Source organism: Neolamprologus multifasciatus, chromosome 7 (assembly GCF_963576455.1).
Source record: "Neolamprologus multifasciatus chromosome 7, fNeoMul1.2, whole genome shotgun sequence".
In the NCBI taxonomy this organism is placed as follows: domain Eukaryota; kingdom Metazoa; phylum Chordata; class Actinopteri; order Cichliformes; family Cichlidae; genus Neolamprologus; species Neolamprologus multifasciatus.
Genome location: NC_140445.1, coordinates 32968444 through 32989520, shown reverse-complemented (window position 1 = coordinate 32989520; position 21077 = coordinate 32968444). Strand labels below are relative to the sequence as shown.

Genomic DNA, 21077 nt, shown 5'->3' with positions numbered 1-21077 from the left:
GGGTATCCTTGTTGGTCTTCAGACAACAATTCTGACGGCTAAAGAACCAAATGGGACAGGCAAAAAAAAAAAAAAAAAAAAAAAAAAGAATCACTCTTTTTTCACAAGGTCACTTCTCAAGAAAATTCCTAATTTTTGAGAACTGGTGCATCTAACGTGCATCTCACTTTCCCATAGGATCCTCACCAGGTTGGTGTAGGTAAGCTATAGTTACTCCTCTGTGGTGTTTGTGTATCGGCCTCCTTGCCACACTGTGCTGGCTTTGCCTGGGTCTTCATATCAGCGGGTCTATCTTTCCCACCCCCTGCTGACTCCTCGCCTTTCCTTTGCCGCATCTTATAACTCAACCTCCCCTTTCTTTAATACTCCGTTAGCTGCGCCAATTACTCTATCTGCGCGAGCCATCTCCCCACTCCTTGCCTCCCCTGGCTGCTAATCCTCTCTCCGTCCTAACTGAAGGGGACAGCAGCTCTTTGAGGTCACACGCCAATGTGGTGTTAAAACGGAGAGCCCGGTTACAGAGTGACACATCTCTTCATCCCAATCAGCTTCTCCTATATGTATATATATATATATATATATATATATATATATATATATATGTGTGTGTGTGTGTGTGTGTGTGTGTGTGTGTGTGTGTGTATACGCTCTGTTGCTATTATTGTCTGAGCCTCTTCCCCATTTCTGCCTCGTCTCCTCTTTCTGCTCCTGGGGGTCAGGAAGCAACCTGGAGCCAGAAGCAGTCTACAAATTGTCAGAGAAGCCCAGAAGAAGAAATGGAGACTCGATGCCCCTAGTTCATTATGACTCAGGATGTGAGTTAGGCAGCAGTATGTGTTGACATTGTCATAGTTATCACTGGAACATCTGTGTACGGCCTGTCAGAGGTGTGTGTGCGTGTGTGGCGGCATGCATACACATATTGCAGACATGAGTGCTCTCTGTGCATTTTTTCCTGGGTTTTTTTTGTGAGTCCATGTGGAGAATGATAGCTCCAGGTTTGGATGGCGGCGTCTTGGCACCCTCGGGTCTGCTGAAACCTGCCTCTGCGCAGGATCAATGGGTGCAGGGGCTGCTGCCGCACCCAGCCAGCCTGACTGCACGCCAGCTGCAATCCCCAACGCCTCCGCCACATCCTTGGCAGGCTGCTCCCCTGCCCTTTTTCCTCCCTGCTCTGGCAACCTCCAAGCTTCTTGTGAATTTATTTTATTCCTGCTTCCTCGTCTTCACACCTCAGGATAGGTGACATACATTGAGGCTATTAGATGAGGGGGTTTGATCAGCGGGCAGTTGATAATTGCTCAACCTTTAAATGTGCTTAAGTCACATATTTCTGAGTAGTTTCACTGTAAATAGTCCCATCATCTATTAAAAAAATCTCCAACAAGCACGATGGAGCAAGGGTATAAATTATGCTGCAGAGCTGTGGAGAAAAATGTTTGATGTGATGGATTTTTATGGGGAGCCTGTTTATCTTTGTACTCATGTCAGTGTTTACAAATATGTTGGAATTATTTTGTATGGCTCACAGTATTTGTCCTTTACTGCGTGTAAGAGGATGCTGATATTCTTAGGTAAAAAAAAAAAGTGTTATGAGAGCTGTCAGGAAAAGTTGATTCCCATAAACAGGCTAACTTGAGACATCTGTTGTGAGAAGCACTTGAATCACTATTTACTGTTTTGCAAATTTCCGCTGCACATCATAACTTGTTGGGGTGTTTTTTATATTGTTTATTCTCAGCCAAGTGGGAGAATTTGTTGTGTTTTCTTGGGATGTTATTATGGTTGAGTTCGGGGACTGTCAAAGGGACACGGCGCTGCGCAGTTAAACTGGGACTCTCAGTACCCATCAGGCCCCTGTGAGTCTTTGTGAAGACGACACCACAGAAGGCGCCTTCCAGTGAAAGCGTCACATCCAGTTAGCAGACACCCAGCTTGCTAAAGAGGTTAAACTGCTGCGCCTGGCACAGCCAATTGTATTGATAACCGTTTGAAGCTAGTTTTCTCTCCTACCTGGCATCACGCTTCACATGCTTTATTCAGCTTGCCACTCCAGACAAACTTCAAAATAGGAGAGTGTGTTTTCCCCCCACTCAGGTGTATACAGGTGTGGGTGTCTGTGGGTGTCTGTGTTTATGAGTGTGTGTGCAGAGCTAGGGGCCTTTGCTGTTGTTTGTTTGTGCTGCCTCCGTGCTCTAAACCGGGCCTCTGATCTCCCAGACAAGATGCCTCCAAATTCCTCTGCTGTTCCTTCTCCATGTAAATATATCGGTGTCAGTTTGTCTGATGATGAAATGCGCATTACGATCGTGAGCAAGGCAGGGAAACCACGGCGCTTCTTTTGCGATTAAAGCCATCCTCTCGGCAGTGTGAGATCTCCGGCTTCTGCGTGATTCAGAGAATAAAGTTTCTGCAGCAGAAAAGTGTCTCCTCTTGACTTCTCGGCCTATTCCTACTTTTTCTTTACTCCTCTCGGCTGTCTTTCTTGACTCTCTATCTCTCACTCCACCACTCTTGCCTTATTGGCTTGTTAGCCCGAGGTCCTCGCTGTGGCCTGGAGTTATGGCTCTGTCGGGCAGGTGCTTGGCCAGCCCTGGGGGTCCTCAGAGGCAAATGGCATGTCAAGAAGTGGTCACTGAGGTAGATTGTCTTCCCCGTCATCAACATCAGCGCCACCGGTCTCACTTGTCCAATTAGGGGCTTTTTGGCTCCCCTTTAAGTCCCCGACCCGTCCACTCTTGACTGATTCTCCAACATCAGTGACCCCAAGACGGACACACCTGACACCCTCCATGAGTGTGTGAGATACACATAATTTCTGTGTGTGTGCAGACAAGTGGAAACAAACACAGTAAAATATTGACCTCTTGTTTTTATGTGTGTGTGGGTACATATACACACGAATATGTTGTTTATGGACAGCTGACATCATGCATACACAAATACTACTAAATTAACCCAAGAAAAATAGCATGTGGGTTTCAAATCCTCACTGATTCCAACTACTTAGAAAGTCATTTTATATCATTGGAAAAGAATCTTTGCTGCGTAAAACAAAATGCAGTGATTTGCAAATCTCATAAGCCCATAATTTTTCACAATAGAAGACAGAGAACACATCAAATGTTTAAACTGACACATATTAGTATTTCATGGATAATATTAGCTTGTATTCAATTTGATGGCAGAAGCACGCTGCTGGAAAAGTAAGTACTACAATGAAACAATTAGAGAAAGATTTAGCAACTAATTAAGTTCATTGACAACAGATCAATAACATGATTGGCTATAAAAAGAGCTTTTTTGGGCATGTGTGGTACAGTTTAAAATTGCAAAAACTTTAATATCTCATAATCTACACTACATAATAGCATCAAAGATTCCAAGAATCTGAAGAAATCTCTGTGCGCAAAGAACAAGGATCCCTGTGACCCAAGGGCCTTTAGTCAGCACCTCATTGCTCCTGTGACATCCACAAATGCAGGTTGAAGCTCGATCATACAAAGACGAAGACATATGTGAATATGATCAAGAAAGGCTGCCGTGTTCTCTGTGCCAAAGTTCATTTAAAACGGACAATGAAGAAAACTGTTCTGTGGTCAGACAAATCAAAATGTGAATATCTTTTTGGAAAACATGAGCACTGGATTCTCTGGACCAAAAAATGAGAGAGACAATCCAGGTTGATCAGCGCTTATTCAAAAAACCTGCATCTCTGATGGCATGCGGGTACATTAGTGCCTATGAAACTGGCACCTTGCACATCTGGAAAGGCACAAACATTGCTGAAAGGTACATAAAGGCTATCTTATTCAGCTGGAGTCTTTTACAGGGAAGGATTTGCATGTTTCAGCAAGACAATGCTAGACTGCATCTATTACCACGTATACAATGTTAAACATGGATGGTCCCAACTTTACTGCCATCAAATTCAATATTTTTTTTTTTAAAATGATACATTTGGTATGTTTTCTGTGTTCTTTTGTTCAGTGTTTTTTTAAACAGCATCCGGGTATTTTCAAGTTTATTGAACTCTGATATAAAATGGATGTTAATTTGTTTACTCTCAGTTGAGTAGAGCTGAACACTAATGCGACAGTGCTGGTAGTCTTGTATTAGTAGCCTAACAGCTGCCTGCCTTTTGATAATAACAATAAATCAGTGGGATCTTTTTACATGCAAATCAAACCAAGTCTGTGCTAGTATTCCTGCCTGCCATCGCTGATCGAATCGATTGTTGTGTGCTCGCTCGCTCGCTCGCTCGCTCACTCCCCTGTAGGCTGCAAGCAACATCAATTACTTCCATTCCTGACTGAAACCACGCCGTTGCTCCCTTGACGCATTTGCAACTTTCCCATAATTTATCCACAGCCAAGACTCGAGTCAATCTGACTAAATTCTATGAAGAAAAATCAGCTGATCTATATCAGCCTGTAAACCGTCATGCTTGGCATATTTAGTTCTCTTAGATGTAGATTTAATTTTGTTGCTTTTCTCTGTTTTAGCTTTAGCCGCACATCACCATTATATATATTTGGATGGTCGAACATCAGTGATTTTTATAATGTATCTTTAAAGACTTAATGACAGAAACCCTGTAGGTGAGACACTTGATCATGATGACTGAATTTTTCCTATTAACCCTGTTTCCAAACTCCCTCATTTCACTAATGCAGCAATCAGCCCGCTGGCAAAGGTGGGTACCTGTTATCCAGCGACATACTACTTTTTGGAGGGGCTTTTTTTTGCCTCCACCCTTCGCTTACCCACTTCTTTGTCCTCACCTCGAAATGCAGACAGGGAGTGAGGAAGGCCTAATTCAAAAAAAAAAAAAAAAAAAAAAATGCGTGGTCTTGCTCTGCTCTCTGCCCTCCACCAGGAGACAGAGTGTGAGAGAACTGCCAGACATCACACAGAAGCAGCACTGAAAAATACATGTATACCACTCCTCATCTCTTATTGATGGCCTCTCCTCCCTTTATGTTTATGAGGTGAGAGGCCTCCCTGTGGCCCCGACAGTGACCCAGAGGATCCACTGGGGTGTGCAAGAAACTGCCTGTTTCCTCTGATTGAGCCCTCTTTCAAATCAAACCACAGTGTGCACATTCTTCCACATGTATAAGTACATTTATGCTGTGCTGAAGAGGGGAAAAAAAGGCTGCTTTTCCAGAATTTGAAGGACCAGCTTTATTATGAGATTGCTGACCTTGGTTGTTAGATAGAGGAAAAAAATATATTTTTAAAGGTTTGACCTGTTGTGATTAGATTTTTGCCACCTAATCACGACCGTGAAACTGCCCAGTTTACAAATATGAAAATGGAAAATGTCTCCTGTTGTCTGGCAAGTGAAATTCTTATTTGTCTGCATCAGTTTTCTTTAATTTTGCATTTTCCTGCAGACATGTAACATGTCAAGGCTGAAAAATAGAAAGATCACCAATAATTTGTTTTGATTTATTTTTTATTTATTTATTTATTTCCCATTTTCTCAAATGTCTTTGTCTAGACTGAACAGTGTAGGATTTACTCACTGTTGGTCCCAGAGGCATTTGTAGCGCTTGCTGACCGTTGGGGGTCAGGGCCTCGGGCTGTTTTTTTTTCTCCTTTTGCCATGTTGTTTGACCGGAGTGGTTGCAGAGAGGGCAGTGTGGCAGGTGAAAAAGCCTGACATAACAAGGTATTGATTGGATAATCGGCGTCATCTGATAGTAGTGTGGCTTACACCAACCCCTGCTGAGAACAACATGGCTTTAAACACTGTATGGGAAAAGTGGAAGTCCCTTCAAGAAGAAATATATTCTAAAACTTGAGTGGCCCTGGTTTCAGGACAGTTTGTTAAACATTAAAAAATAAAATAAAACTAAAAACTGTCATTTAAGAAATGTCTCACACTGATAGAACAAAAGAAAGCTGCTTTTTTTTTTTGGGGGGGGGGGGGGGGGTGTAATCTACATCATATTAAACTGAAACATAATTGACATCAGGAGTTTACAAACATTTTCCCGCATTTATCAGAAAAATAAATAAATAAATAATAATAATAGCTAGCTCTATAAAGTTAATGCTAACTATTATTATTATTGGGGTGTGTCATGAACGAATGAATCTGTCTTTTAAGAGGACAACAGGCTTAACATATTTCGAAACTAGTTTGCATTGATTATTTGTGTACAATTAAAAACAAAAGATTCAGATTCAGGTGTCGACTCAGACAAAGCTCCGTATGGTGAAAACTGTTCAGAGTTGAAGATATGGGAGAAATTTCCCGTAATATTTTCAATTGGCAGACGTTGACAAGAAGAAATAAATAGAACGCAGCATTACCGTTAATTCATTTAATCCTGCTTATTTAAAAGCTGCTAGAAAGAGTTGACTCCATGCCCAGGCTTGCCTTTGTTCCGCTAGCCTTTGTTACCCAGTGAGCTCTGATTTAGCGCTTCTTTCATTGGTCTTTGTGAATGAAACGAGTCGCATTATTGTGGGTGTTTCCATAATCTAAAAAAGAAAAGACGACTTTTCAAAAACTATTTGAGAGCTTTTATGAGTTACATAAACTTAACCTAAACTTACTTTGTGAACACAAAAAAACTACAGTGTCCATCAAACTGCCATCATGCCATTGTGTCTTGTTTCTTGTTGAGTCAGGATGTTTAACCCAAGAACATCCAGAGGTTGTGGGAAGTTGTCCTCTTCAAAGGCGATAAAAGATTAAACACTGAAAAAGCTAAACAACATTTTTTTGGTTCTTTTTCGAAAAAAGCTCTTTAGTTATGAGCTTAGTTGAAAATCAATCAGGATTGTGATTTTTTTTTGTACATCACACTGAAACCGTTTTTTGTGTGTTAGCGACCTTTTTGTTTTGTTTTTTGTTTGTTCTGCTGACTAACCAGTGAAGGATATGTAACACTATCAAATAATGGTAATTTAGCTATAATAATAATGCTGGAAACAAGGCAATTTATTGATCTCTTACCAACAGTACTTTAGTAAAACATTAGCTTGCGTTTTGATTACCATACTTTAGGACTAATAGCTGGCTAGCAAGCTAGGTAGCCTTCACCAGACTAATTAATAAGAAACTTTTGCTGACCCAACTCAAATAACACAATCCAAAATGTTTGCATTACTGTTGCTTTAACGACTGAAATCTTTGGCTGATACCAATGACGATGTTTAAAATGACAATTTAGCTGATACCTAATGTGGATACAGCTTTGTTGCTATTTATCTCTTCTTCTTTTTTTCGACAATGAAACAAGGACGTCTAAAAAGTCTCTCACCCTTTTTTCATACTGGATTTGGAAGACAAGATTTGGAGTTCCTGGTGTATAATGATTGCGAAATTGATGTTTCGCAACATTAAAATTCATCCTGTATGCTAACTGGCTGATATTAGCCTATTGCTGGATCAATAAATTTCTGTATCTTTAACTTATTTTCTAAGCTTCATCCAATTTTAGTGAAAAAAAATAGAGAAGGCAGTTTTTTTAAATACACTTTCAGTCAGTTTTTATCAGTGGTACTGAAGTTCTTGGTGGTTTTAACGATGCCAGAATGTATCGTCCTAAAACTACAACATATGCCAGTTTCAGTCAACATATTGGCATGTGTGAGATATTCTTTCTCCTCTCCAGTCCAGTGGAAGAAAATACAGAAATTAGATGTTTCAACTGTAGACTGTGTGTGCGTCTTCACTGAGTCAATCCCCCATTCTCCTCTCCTCTTCTCTCCTGTCTTCCTCCCTAACCCTCCTTGTGATCCGAGAGGAAAGCTTTCATTATTTGCTGAGATTGGGATGTCAATCCCCGCGCCCCTGACCCAAGTTTGTAGTTCTCCGCCGTCATATTGGGGAAATGATTAGTGGGGTTATCTCCCCTCCACTCCACGAGGCTTTCATTCCTCCTCACGGCCCTCTGTACCTCCAGGCAAGGAGCGGATCTCTAACTGGGAGGCTGCTGCTCTCCTTTTACTCCTTCTCACTCCCTCTTTACACTTACTGATACTTCATCATGTTCTTCATCTTTTTAAGCGTCTCGGTTCATTGCTGCGTCCGATTTATTTTAAAGATAACCTCTCCTTTCTCTTCAGCTATTGGGCCAAAGGAAAATTTAGTGAAGTGAATGAAGTTGTGGGTGACTCTGCATGGAAGCGAGGACTAGCTCAGGCTAAAGTGTGCCTCGTTTTACTTGCTTTTTATACTGAAGCAACACACATAAAAAATCCCTGCATCAAGCTTTGGTTCATTTATATTTTTGCCGTGAAGACTAAAGCATTATGAGTCTTTTATATTTTTATATAATAGACTAGTTTGCCATGTTTTTGGAGAGATTCAAATATATATTTTTAGATTTCTAATTTCTCTTTTATGTTCCAAAGAACAGGTTTAAAACACCACCCTTTGTGGAAAAACTGGCAGAAAAATCTTTAACATTCTTTGTTTTTAACAACCAAAGTCAAACACTGTGTTTGGATTATTACACACATGAGGATCTGTGTGTAATAAAGCAATTTTGCTTTGTTTTGAAACACTTGTGTGCTATGATGGCTTCAAACGTTATTCCAAAATGACCCAAATGCACATAGCATGTGGGATGGAGACTTTAGGGATGTGGGGATAAATTGATATAATTTCTTATCTGACTGAGCGCAGATATAATGGCCCAAATGAAAGCGCATTTCGCTTGTGCGCACGAAACTGTAAAATTAGAGCTTTTCTTTTATGGCTATTGTTCGAGGGGGGGAAACACGGCAAATTAGGCCATGCGTTTCTTGAACATTTTAATTGATCTATTTTTCATCTTCCCTCGCGGATTTTTTTTCTTTTTTTTAAAAAAAACAAAACGCTGGCAGTGCATCGCAACAGTCTTACTGCAAGCTGCACTGGTGCCTCATTGGTCCACTGAAAGAAATAAAAGGAAATATAAAAGCTTTCACACCACGAGCATAATGCAAATTACACTCTGATTGTCTCTTAATTTCATCAAAAGGTTGATGGTTTATTTTGTTTACTTTTTTTTCTTTTGAATTAATATTATTAGTGGAGTCCGTGGGATTAGGCAGAGTCACTGATCTTTTGGGTTTAAGCCTTTTTTTTCCTTTTTTTTTTTTTCTTTTTTAATGTCAGTCGGGAACTCAACGAGACTCCATCCGCACTTCATTAACCCTGAGCCCGGGACAATCCACGGTAAGAGCCGGGGGATTTACCACCAGCCTTTCACATGCAAAGAATAGAACAAAAAATCTCCGAGTCATCCAACAAGACACACGGGGGCTTTTGCTTATATAATCAGCTGTGCACTTTACAAGTATACTCCCCCCCCCCTTTTTTTTTTTTCCCCCTCCCCCCAAAAATGGCCCGTTGTTAACTGAATCGGTCACGGATCCTTGTGATGGGACTATAATGATCTTTTGGCAAGTTGGGAGGTGATTTTTTTTTTTTTTCTCTTCACTTTCCCAGTCGTCAAAACCCGCCGGGCCGGCTAACTGTATTTTTAATGCAATTTTACGCATCATGAAAGCGCACGTTACCGGGCCGTCAGTCTGATATTTCACGGCATGGTCAGCCACTAAGTGGAGCCCCCAGATAACAGGTGCCTTGCGTGGAGGACAGCAGGGGGAGCTGGCTATCAAACCCATTATCGACTTTCAATTAAAACCTATTAAAGTCTTTTGTCTAATCGTTAACATCCTACATGCCAAGTCGTGTCCGTCAGCCTGAACTCCTTTAACCCCCAAAGCGCCATGGCCGAATAACTTGGGTCCACACAGACTTGGAGGATGAGAGTGGGGTTGGTGCATGGGTGGCTGATTGAAATTTGTAAGGATGAAGGGAGGGGTTGTGGTGGTAGTTGTGGTGGAGCCGCTGACCAGCTGTCCCCACGCTGATCCCCGGTCTGCAGTCAGCTCCAGCCCGGTCACCAGCTGTTGGAGCCGTTTGGCAGAGGAGCGCGCATCCAGCACCCTCAAGGAAAAAAGAAGGATGGAAACAATCAATTTCCAAATGGGGATCATTTAAGGCACTTAAACAATTGTGCACATGACATTAATATTTCATCTCCTGCATTGTTTATGGAAAACGAATTGGAGTCGCTGCTGTTAATTTAGAAAAGTGGGAATGAGAGAGAGAAAGCGAGAGGGAGGAAGGGAGGGAGGATGGCAGGAGACAGGGGCTCCATTTTGGACAGAATACCCTTCTGCTTTGTTGGCCCTCCTTTAAAGACATTAGCTGGAATTGATCTTTGATTGCACTTTTGAATGTGTGTGTGTGTGTGCACTGTCCGCGTGCGCTCTTGCTCCTTTTGTTTAATTATGTGTAAAGCCCTTTGCTGTCAAAAAAGGAAACGAAACACCCGATGAGCGCAACTAATAATAATATTAAGTGGAAAAAACCGCACTAACATTTCCAGAGACGTCTGCTTTTTTTTTTTAGAAGATTAGAAAAAGTGACAACTGTCCACCTTTCCATTAATTAAAATCAACACCACCAAACCAAACAGAGGAGGGATAGACAGTTTTTTCCTATAACGTCTTCATGTAAAGTGATTTAAAGCAGCAGGATGCATCTCCCCAACTTTTGCTCAATAACACTGACGTTCCTTAAAATGTCTTTTTAATAAATCCCACTGACGTTTCGCTAAACATCAAACAGGACTCTGCTCATACCTTCATACTGCTCATACAAAATTCTTCTTCTTCTATGATTATTTTAACTTGCTAATATCCAGATTTCTATTTTCGTTTTTTAAAAAATGCCAAATTAAAAAAAAAATACTCAAAATGATTTTTTTGCTTTTTAGATAAGCTGCATTTGTTTAAAGATACTTTTTGCTATGTAAGCGGATAATAAGGTTTTTTTTTAAAAAAACAAACAAACAAACAAAAAAATGGCACATGTGTACACAGCGCAATCCGAAATAAAGAGTACCCCCGCCCGCCCGCCCAAAAAAATAAGCTAATTCAGCACAACACGATCCCCCAAAAAATCAGAGCTTCGAGCTATCGTTGGCTTCCTCTTGGCTGCATCAGACTGCACCAAGTGTTGCTGCTGTTTTTGTCCACCTCGTGTAGCTTCTTCTGCGTGATGCCCCGCGTCCACGTGTTGATTCCACCTGAAAAGCCCTCCCGTCACACACTCAAGCAGCCACTTGATTAAATGAAAGACTTTTATTTCCACATTTATAAAAGTAATTCTCTTTTACATCAAATCCCCCCTTTTTTTCTGTCCAACTTTTGCTGTGAATTTCACCAGAAAAAAGAAAAAGAAGAAAAAAAGAACTTCACGAAATTGGGGAGATAATTTGGGGGAAAGCTAGAGGAACGAAAATTTTAATAATAATAATAATAATAATAATAATAATAATAATAATAATAATAATAATATTAATAATAATAATAATAATAATAATAATAATAATAATAATAATTAGAAAATATATAATTAAAAACGACCCAGGAGATATACGAGAACCACTCCACAAGTTTGATATCTGCAATATACATTTTTTTCACCAAAGGAGAGTATTAACAATTAAGGGTTATCACGGGTTTCATATGAAGTAACATAAGTAATCCACAATGTTCAAATACATCTATAGCAAATCAACAGGCGGTTACACCTGTATGCGGACCCGAGTCCAATCATTTATCGAAAAAAATACAAAATGAATAATCACTGAGGTGATTGCCTTCCCCTCTGCGGGGATCAAACAGCTTTTAAATAAATTACTTGACAACTGTACTCAGCTAAAAACTTCAACTAAGAACAAGAAAAAGACTTTTATAGATTTATTTCTTTCCATATCTCTCCTGTATATGTGCCTACACGTGGGTCCGGCAGGTAGTCCATCCTTTCTCAGACAATATGTGTTTTTGTTTTTTTTGTGTGTTTTTTTTCTGTATAATTTCTGATGGCTAATCTAGCCTATTATGTTATACTGGATCACCGTGGTCTGAAAGAGACGCACTAACAGATCAAACAAACGGGAAAAAGTTTTCTTTTAAAATCAGTCTTTTTAGGTTAAAATGCAAAATATTCTTATTTACAGGTTCATGACGGCTTCACGTGTAAAGAAAAATCAATGACAACCTAGAAAATCAAAGAAAATCCCTTCATTGTTCCGTTAGATCTTCAAATAAGCTATTATTCAAATTACAGGGGTGGTTGTTCGTTTCCACCTTTTTAATAATAATAATAATAATAATAATAATAATAATAATAATAATAATAATAAAGGTCTAATTAGCATTGAACTGAAGGTCAAAGTGCCACCGACAATTGCAGTTTATCTGTTTTTTGGGAAAAACACTGAATACTGTAATTGGGTTCAAATAAATACATAACTTAGATACTTTGATTCATATTGAAAAATAAATAAGTTATAAATAAAGTTCCTGCCCCCAAAGACACAAAGAAAAAGAAAAAAACTTCCATACAGGCAGCGGGGGGTCTCAGTCACAAAGGTCCGTCCGTCTGGGTTCATCGTGGATCAGTTTTCACCATTTAAAGGCCGAACAGTTTGTTTTAGTCTTAGTTTTCTTCGGGGTTTTTTTTTTTTTTTTTTTTAACTCTTTCTGTCTTTGTGTCGTTTATTCTAACGAGTCCCAAGCTGCCAGGATCGGCGAAGGAAAAAACAAAAAACAAAAATAATAATAAAAATAAGGAAAAATAATATCTGCAGGGGCCCGCTCACCGCTGCTGAGCTGGCCGGGGAAGCACGCCGCTCATAGGAGGCAGGGGAGGCGGGGGAGGTGGCGGCTCGCTAGCCCCCTGCAGGCCGTGGAGCAGGATCCGAGGAACCAGGGGTCTCTGCAGGGCCGGCGGGGGCGCCGATGGGCCTCTGTACAGATAGAGGGCAGCTCCGGGGTCCAGGTTGGACACCAGGCTCTGCGGGTAGAAATACGGGGACGGGAACATCCTCTGCAGGGCGGAGTAGTTTCCAGCTTCGGCCAGAAGCTCGAGTCCTACCGCCGTCTGCCTCTTCCACTTTGTCCTGAAAGAGATAAAAGATGTTTTTAGGTTTTAGCTTCTTTTTTTTTTAAGTGTGGAGCATATGTATATCTGAATACGTGTCTCGTGTTTGACACACCAAAATATCTCCCATCTGTTTACCTGGAATCCAATTAACATTCAAGTGAGGTTTTTTTTCTTTCTAAAATCACTAAAATCTCCAACCTGCCACATGTATTCACACCCAGCGATGTCTGTTAGGTTGCCAGTGTGCACTCCATGCAGGTGAATAATTCATACTAAAGATAATTGAGTAGATATAGTAGTTTGTTTGAATTATTAATATGCACACATGCAATGATACATTATTCATAGTCCAAAGTGTTGTTTTTATATTTATTTATGTAATTTAGCTGCCTCGGAGACAGACTGCAGATAAATAAAGTTATCTGAACCCAAAACTATTTTTATTTATTTTACATTTGTTTCCTGTGCAGCTTGTGCAGCTTTGCTAATGTATTTGAAAAGCTGATATAGAAAATATATTTTTGAGGTCACGTGACATGTCTCCATTATGTGATGCCCTTTTAATTTTTTCTTAAGAGTATATAAAATACAAATATCCAGCACTAATCCACAGAAGTGCTGCCAGTCAGTAAGTGCTCCCGTAGATGTACAAGTTAGAGCTGAAATTTCTATCTAATAAGAAGAAGAACAACAACAACAAAAAATAATTAAAAATAATAAAAATAAAGCAATTTGTTCCTCTACTTCAAACGTGAATGCTGTTTTTATGATTTGGGATCAGATGTCAGATATATTTAAAGTTATTCTAACATTTTATGGACCACACAATAAATCCATTAATAGAAAAAGGCGGGCTGATCAATAATCGAAGTTAATGGTTCGTTGTCGTCCCACATTCACTCAGATATGAGGTGAAATCTTGCCACCTTCAGTTGGAAAACATGGCGTCCCGGGTCATGAGCCGGCCGTGAGAAACGAGATTAACCCCCACCCCCCTCCCTTTTAGAAAACAGCAGCGTCTTTACCTCCGGTTCTGGTACCAGGTCTTGACCTGCGTGTCGGTGAGGTTGAGGGAGGCCGCCAGCTCCATGCGGTCCTGGACGCTCAGGTACTTCTGCCGCTCGAAACTGCGCTCCAGTTGGGCCAGCTGGTGGTCTGTGAAGGCTGTCCGGGCCTTCCTGGGCTTCTTCAGCCGGACCTGAGGGCTGTCTCTGCTGCTTGAGATCTCTCTGTCTCCCTCTTCTTTCACTGGTTGACAGAAACAGAGTGAAACCAAAGTTAAGGCCTCTCCCACAGCACACAGTAGATCTTTTTTTGCGAGCAGCCTCCACAAGAAGAGGAGGCTAATAAATCTGTGCATGACTGTCCTACAGGGCAAACAACTATCAGTAAACACAAACAGAATAAATGGTTTGCCCTGTTACGTTGCGCTTACTTAATGTAGGATTTGAAGACGAAAACCACAAAAATACAAAAAAATAAATTTGACATTAAGGATTTGTCAACATTTTTCTGTTTTTTGTGTGTAAAAAAAGCAAAAACAAACTTATTTTGGAAATTTTGATTGGAAATAAAATATATATCTATATCTATACAGATATATACATATATACATATATGTTTGTGTGTGTGTATGTGTGTGTGTATTAAGCCGAACTTTTGACCAGAAGGCTTTATTTTGTTTTTAAAGTTTCATTTTTAAATGAACACAAAATCACTTTCTGCGGGCTCCAAAGTGCACCGTTTAATCTGCAGATATAAAGAAATCAATTTTAAAAACCTTTCTAATGTTAAAATATTTTATCATTTATTTTTTAACCAGCGATGAGTTTTATCTACGTTTTAGAAGAGCTGTCATTTTCGAGTGAAATCACGCCACTGGAAACTGCGCCTATAGGCTTATGGAGCTGTTTGATTTGGCCTTAAATTGTTATGAAAAGCTATTCCAATATTCACCCTTCCAATTTGATATTTTCCTGTCAGCAGATCCACAGCCTTTGTTCTTTGTACACGTGGTTTCGTGTCAGGACGAGCATTAATATGTAGTCCTTATAGTTAATTCTCTGATAGTTAAAAAAATATTAAATAAAGTAGAAGAAGAAGAAGAAGAGAAAGAAGAAGAAAACAATAGAAGCGAGTAAGGCAAGAGATCTTGGTACTTGAATAGTTGAGTCGTCTCAAGAAGCACAATAATCCGCCTAATTGAGCCACAAGGGAAAGGACGAGCCTTTCAACCGCGACCGGAGAAACTTCACAGGACCCTGGACATGAGTGGAAATCAAGAGCTGGGCGGCCGGGCGCGGTTACAAATCTGATTAGCGCCGGGGACAAATTGCATCAAATCCCTGATATATTACAGGAGGCGGATTCGTGGAAATCAAAGTTACCGTTGCGGGAGCCGCGCGTGGGACCCGCGGCTTCTTCAATCAATCAGCGCGTCGCATCCAGTCTGTGATGCACGTGAGCGCACGGGCGGAAAATGTTGAAGAAATCAGTGACTACGTTTAAATGAATAGCTTGCGAGAAAACAGAATAATAATAATAATAATAATAATAATAATAATAATAATAATAATAGTTTGTAGGTGTATTAAGTGTGATTTTGTTTGTATTTCCTGTTGTAGCCCACAGCGGTGGAGTTCTTTCCAGGCACTGCTTCATTAAACTGTCAGTGGAGGTGGCACGTCTGTTATGGCTGACATGATTGGAAACAGAGAGGCCCTTGATGGCATTTATCTGGAGGCGACCCTGTCATCTCTACCATTCGTGTCTCACTGACATCAACAGATGCTTTACGGATATTCTGCTTAACGCAGAGCTTGAAGCGGACCACGCGTGTTTGCGTGTACAGGCAGGCAGCCGTTTTTGTTTTGTCCTGTTTTTTATTTATAATAACTTGATTAAAGGCTCTGGTCTGTCACCATTCAGAGGTAACCAAGCGCGACTCAGCACCAGAGATTTTCACGTCGATATTTTGCTTATCGTTGGTCATCGTTCCGGTGACCTGCTACTAATCACATAAGAGCAGTATGTTTGTATGATCACCTGTGTCTGCATATTTTATTAGAAAATTGTTTTTATAGTAAAAAAGATTGAATTATCAGGAAATAATTTAAGACGTTAAAAACGGAACTTTTATTTTATTTTTAATCACCAGTCAACACTCCAAAATATCCAAATTAGCCTTTATTTTGAAAAGCTGATCTGTTGTTGTTCCAACTTTATGCTCTATTTTCTTCCACATTACACTAGCTTACACATTTTGTGCCAGACCTTTACATGACCCTTTTATTTTATTTATGACTATCGTATGCAAAATGAAAGGCGAAGAACAATAAATCAAACATCAACATCATACAAAATAAATAACTGAATAAAGAAACAAGTAAAGGTTTTAAAGTGTTAAAATATAGATTTGAAAAACTCATTCAGTGGAATTTTTAACTACCAAAAGTTTTTTGTTTGTTTGTTTTTTGTTGATGTTGGCTTGTTTGTGTGTTTGTTTTTTGCATGAGCCAAATATGTATTATGACGTACAGCAGGCTTGCCTCCATTCTCCTCTGTAGAGTAGGCAGGCAGTGTGGCACCCTTACCTTTATATTCACTGTCTGACGATGAGTTGCTGTGGATTTTCTCCATAAAGTCGTCCGCAATCTTCGAGGCCAGCCTCCCCGCCTCCTGAGTCGGCTGTCCATTGCTGGAGTAAGGAGCGCAGGCAGCCAGAGGCTTACAGTCCGCGAGAATATCTCTGATGAGAAACGACGAGGTCACGGTCCTCTGCTGCGACCCAGCAGATATCTGCGCGTGCTGCAGGTGCGGTGGTAGGCCGACGCCGTGACCTTGCCTCTGGGCTACCTCATCCACGCACTCCCTCCTCGGCGACGGAGGCGACGAACAGCCGCTCTCCACGTCTGATCTGGGGCTGAACTCCAGAGGCGAGCGGCACTCTCCCACCAGACTGTCCCCTTTAGACACCGGACTCCCAGGCCTGTGGGACAGCAGAGAGTCGATGCCAAAACTGGACCCATTGGCGGACGCCTCCATTGTCTTGATGAGACCTCCTCAAACTGACATTTGGTATTCAGGACAAGTTTTTATTTTAGGGCAGAAGGGGTTGTTTTAGTCTCAGCTGATCCAGAATAGAAGTGACCCCTTTCCGGCATCAACACAAATATTTTTGGATTTGCTACAAATGAAGATAATTCACCCGCTACTTCCAGTCCCCCGCCCCCAGCCGGCTTGTCGTTATTTTTAGGCCAGATATTTCCACGCTAAGATGAGTTACACGAATCGTCCATGATTCCAATGTTCATCTTTCGGAAAAGTCTAAAAAAAATAAAAGAGAAAGGGAGCGCGTGAGAGTCGAAGGAGTCTCTCTGAAATCAACCGTAGGAGTCACAATCGATTCGTTTGGCTTCCTTCGGGATCAACTCCTTCTGTTTTGAGTTCAGAAGCCTCTCCGGGTAGATGAAGCGATCATTGCTGACATCTCACCTGCAGAACCCGAAAATACCCAGAAATACGGAAGATTTGTGGAGCAGCAGCCGCAGCTCAACGGCGTCTTCGGGAAAAAGCTGTTCAGCACCATGGACAGGGACAGCGTCAACCCCGAGACGGGACCGGGGGACAGTTTTCAGGGCAGCTGGTCATGAGGCTTTGCGGAAGACAGAGGCAAACTGCTCGCATTCCTTCAAGGGGGTCAGGCAAACCTTTAATAAATAAATAAATCTTTTAAAAAAGAAACCCAGTAGAGTGTGAGAGAGAAGCGTCCGAGAGCTGCTGCAGGAAAAGAGAGCAGCAAAAGAGGAAGAAGCGGAGGACGCAGGACGATGAGATGCGCAACGCAAAAGCAAAAATAAAAAAAGCTGCGATAAACTGGGTTAAACAGTCACATCTGGCAAGTAAATTGAGGAGATGTGGTTGGGGTGGGAGGAAATCCCAAAAAATTGAACTTGAGGAAAAGTCAGGAGCTAGGTTTTAAGAGCGCCTCGTCCACGTGAGTCCCCTGTGACAAGCCTTCATTGGTTGAGGGGAGCTGGAAGTGGACCTCCCCACACGCCCACTCTCTCTCGCTCCCCCCCCCCCCCCTTCTCTCTCTCTCTCTCTCTCTCTGCCTCCCACCCTGACTCCCCCATCCTGGCTCATCCTCACTTTGATAAAAGAGACACTGAATTCATCAGGAGACTCAGATCCAACTGTTTACAGGCAATTTTCACACTGTTTGCTTTCATTACATCATTGATGAGGCTTATAATGGGGTTATTATGTGGGGCGGCTCGCTGTTTTTCTTCTCGACTCCTTTTCTTTGACTGGATTTGTTTCCCACCTCCACAGATTCCATTTATACAGTTTTCTTCCCTTCAACGATATAGAGGTTTTTTTACTCTCACTAATTTTACTTTTAGTTAGTTTTATTTATTTGTAGGATTTTCAGGTTTAACATCGATTACAACGATTGGCGGGTTTTGACATTGCACTATTAGTCTAGATCAATGCCAACATTATTATTATTATTATTATTATTATTATTATTATTATTATTATTATTATTATTATTATTATTATTATTAAGTTATTATTAAAGTTATTAAAATTATTGTTTGCATTTTTATAAACACAGCCCTATTTATTTATTTATTTATTTATTTATTCAATTCAATTCAATTCAATTCAATTCAATTCAATTCAATTCAATTCAAATCAATTGAAGTGGGCCTTTTTGTGTTTTTTTAAAAATTGATTTTATTTTTTGTTTTGTTTTTTCATTTACCTTAAGTTGCAACTTATATATATATATATATATTAAGTTGCAACTTAAGGTAAATGAAAATATAATATATATATATATATATATATATATATATACACACACACACACACACACATAAAGGCCAAAAATAGAAAAAACATACTAAAAGTTGCTTTTCTTTTCTTGGTCTCGCGGGTGAACAGTCATCATTTAGAGCATAATAATGATCTCATTGTCGCTGGTAATTATGCACAATAGTCTGAGCAGCGTGACGCCAAAACTTCAAGTCGCCTTAAGTGCCATTGTGCGCACTTTTCACCTTAACACGCGTGAAATGCCATTGTGTGCGCGCCTTGAGCTCCATCCTGCACAACAGTTTGCCCCGTGCGACGGCCTCGACAGCCCCTAATAATCTAACTAACCCCCCTCCCATCATCACCAACACCCCACACCCCCCTCCCCCCTCATCCTCCACCCCATGTGACCACCAGATTGGAGGCGCGCGTCGGTCTCAGACACCGGCAGGTTAGTGAATCCGCTCCCCGCTCCCATGGGGTCCCATCACGGCTGCAAGCTGTCACATATGAGGCGGGGACAACACAGATATAAGGCAACACACCCACCCTGACTTAGCTGTTTCTTTCTCCTCTGCTTGTGCATGAAAGGAGCAGTGGTTTGGTGCTTTCTCGAATTTTTTTTTTTTTTTAACTTCCCCTCTTTATTCTTACCGTGCCATGCATCCACAGGCTCCAGCGATGTTGTTGTGAATTAATCATAAGGTGATTAAACCGACTTCTTCCTGCTTGGGATCATCATATGGCCTTTAAAACTTAGAGAAGCTTTAATTATTCCTGTTTGTTTCTTTAAACACTCCCAAAGTCCTCTTATGTTTAATTTAATTTGAGTTGCTCATTATTGTGTTTTTATTTTTTGAACCATAATATAGGGAAAAACACAATAATTACATTTAAAATTAATATTTAGAAATGGAACCAAAGCTCCTTTAAAAAAAGACAACAATAAATTTGTAGGTAACAAATAAATCAACAATTTAATTAAGTAGTTAAAATAATAATGAAAATAATAAAAACTGGGGTTAAAAAATCAGTCCATATGTGTAAAAAATAATATTTTACATCATATACACTATATAAAGTGTCTTTATTGTCAATACCATATATATATATATATATATATATATATATATATATATATATATATATATATATATATATATATATATATAAAACCCATTTGTAATTCTTAATTATTTTAAATGTGACTTTAAAAAATAATCATTAAAAAAATTACAAGTTTGCCAACATTTTATGTTTGAGTGTCTTAATTCATTTAGATCAGTATAAAACTGGAAAAACACTGGAAACAGAAGATATTTTATGTCTCTTTTTTCCCTCATTAAATCATTTTTGGATCAAACAAACCACTAATATCGACTACATGAGCATCTTGGTTTTAAAATTAAATGTGTTTTTGAGTTTAAATTTAACATTTTAGGCTTTTGGTTAAGTTTCTAAATCCTGTAGTATGTGTTTTTTGGCAGAAGACAGTGGAGATAGACTGTAACTGTAAGTGTGTGTGTGTAGTGTAGTGAAATGATTTGGCACATGCTTCTGCTGGTTTTGAGCAAGTGTCCCTGTGGTCAAGTAGAGTTTTTTTTTCCCTCCAGGAAGTGGTCAGAACTTGAGGGCCAGTGCAACTGTTAACCTGGTGTTGATACACAAACACACACATTTTCCCTTTTTCGCGATCTTTTTCTGACACACACATGCACACACACGCACACACGCGCGCGCGCATACACGCACACACACACACACACTGACTTTGTAGGAGGATGCTATTGATCCATGTTAAAGGAAGGAAACGGGGATGTTTTCAGGAAATGGACACTGAATGGTCAGTTGCTGCCTGTCTCCGCAGCACTCACCTGGTTTAATAATACTTTATAATTGACCCACATTAAACAGCCTTCCACTTAGAAAACAAAATTGGCACCCTTGGGCTATTTTAGTGAAGTGTAGACTGTTTTTTCTCTGGCTGGAGTGACAGCTGTACAGTTCAATTTAATTCAGATTATTCAAGGCCAGTATGGATGTAAATATTTTATGCTGATCAGTCTTTTGTGCAGAAGCTTCAGTGGGTTTACATAGAGCCTGAGACATGATAAACTGACACCAAGTGCAGTTTCATCATAATAGTCCATACTGACTTGTCAGTGTTAATAATCTATCTGCAGATATGTGCTTTATTTTAACCCCCCACCCCCATTGTGCATTACTGGATTCCTGTCCATAAGCTTTACTACTAATAATGCCTGCTGGGCCTTCTCAGCTT

At 40.2% G+C, this 21077-nt stretch overlaps 1 protein-coding gene across 1 annotated transcript; it reads right to left on the bottom strand.

Moving 5' to 3' along the window:
• Nucleotides 1-9084: 9084 nt before the first annotated feature.
• On the bottom strand, nucleotides 9085-18013 carry barhl1b (BarH-like homeobox 1b). The gene is made up of 4 exons (XM_085168220.1): nucleotides 16567-18013; nucleotides 13999-14221; nucleotides 12690-12989; nucleotides 9085-9961 (listed from the first exon to the last, which is right to left on the bottom strand). Exons 1-4 carry the CDS (start codon nucleotides 17015-17017, stop codon nucleotides 9646-9648), a joined length of 1290 nt encoding a protein of 429 aa, XP_085024346.1. The 5' UTR covers nucleotides 17018-18013; the 3' UTR covers nucleotides 9085-9645.
• Between the last annotated feature and the right edge of the window lie 3064 nt (nucleotides 18014-21077).

Coding starts and splice junctions, on each gene's coding strand:
- barhl1b (XM_085168220.1), bottom strand. CDS start 17,017: ATGGAGGCGTCCGCCAATGGGTCCAGTTTTGGCATCGACTCTCTGCTG. Junction 14,222..16,566: donor GTCAGACAGTGAATATAAAG/GTAAGGGTGCCA, acceptor TCTGTCAACCAG/TGAAAGAAGAGGGAGACAGA. Junction 9,962..12,689: donor CCCCGGCCAGCTCAGCAGCG/GTGAGCGGGCCC, acceptor TTTTTCCTTGAG/GGTGCTGGATGCGCGCTCCT.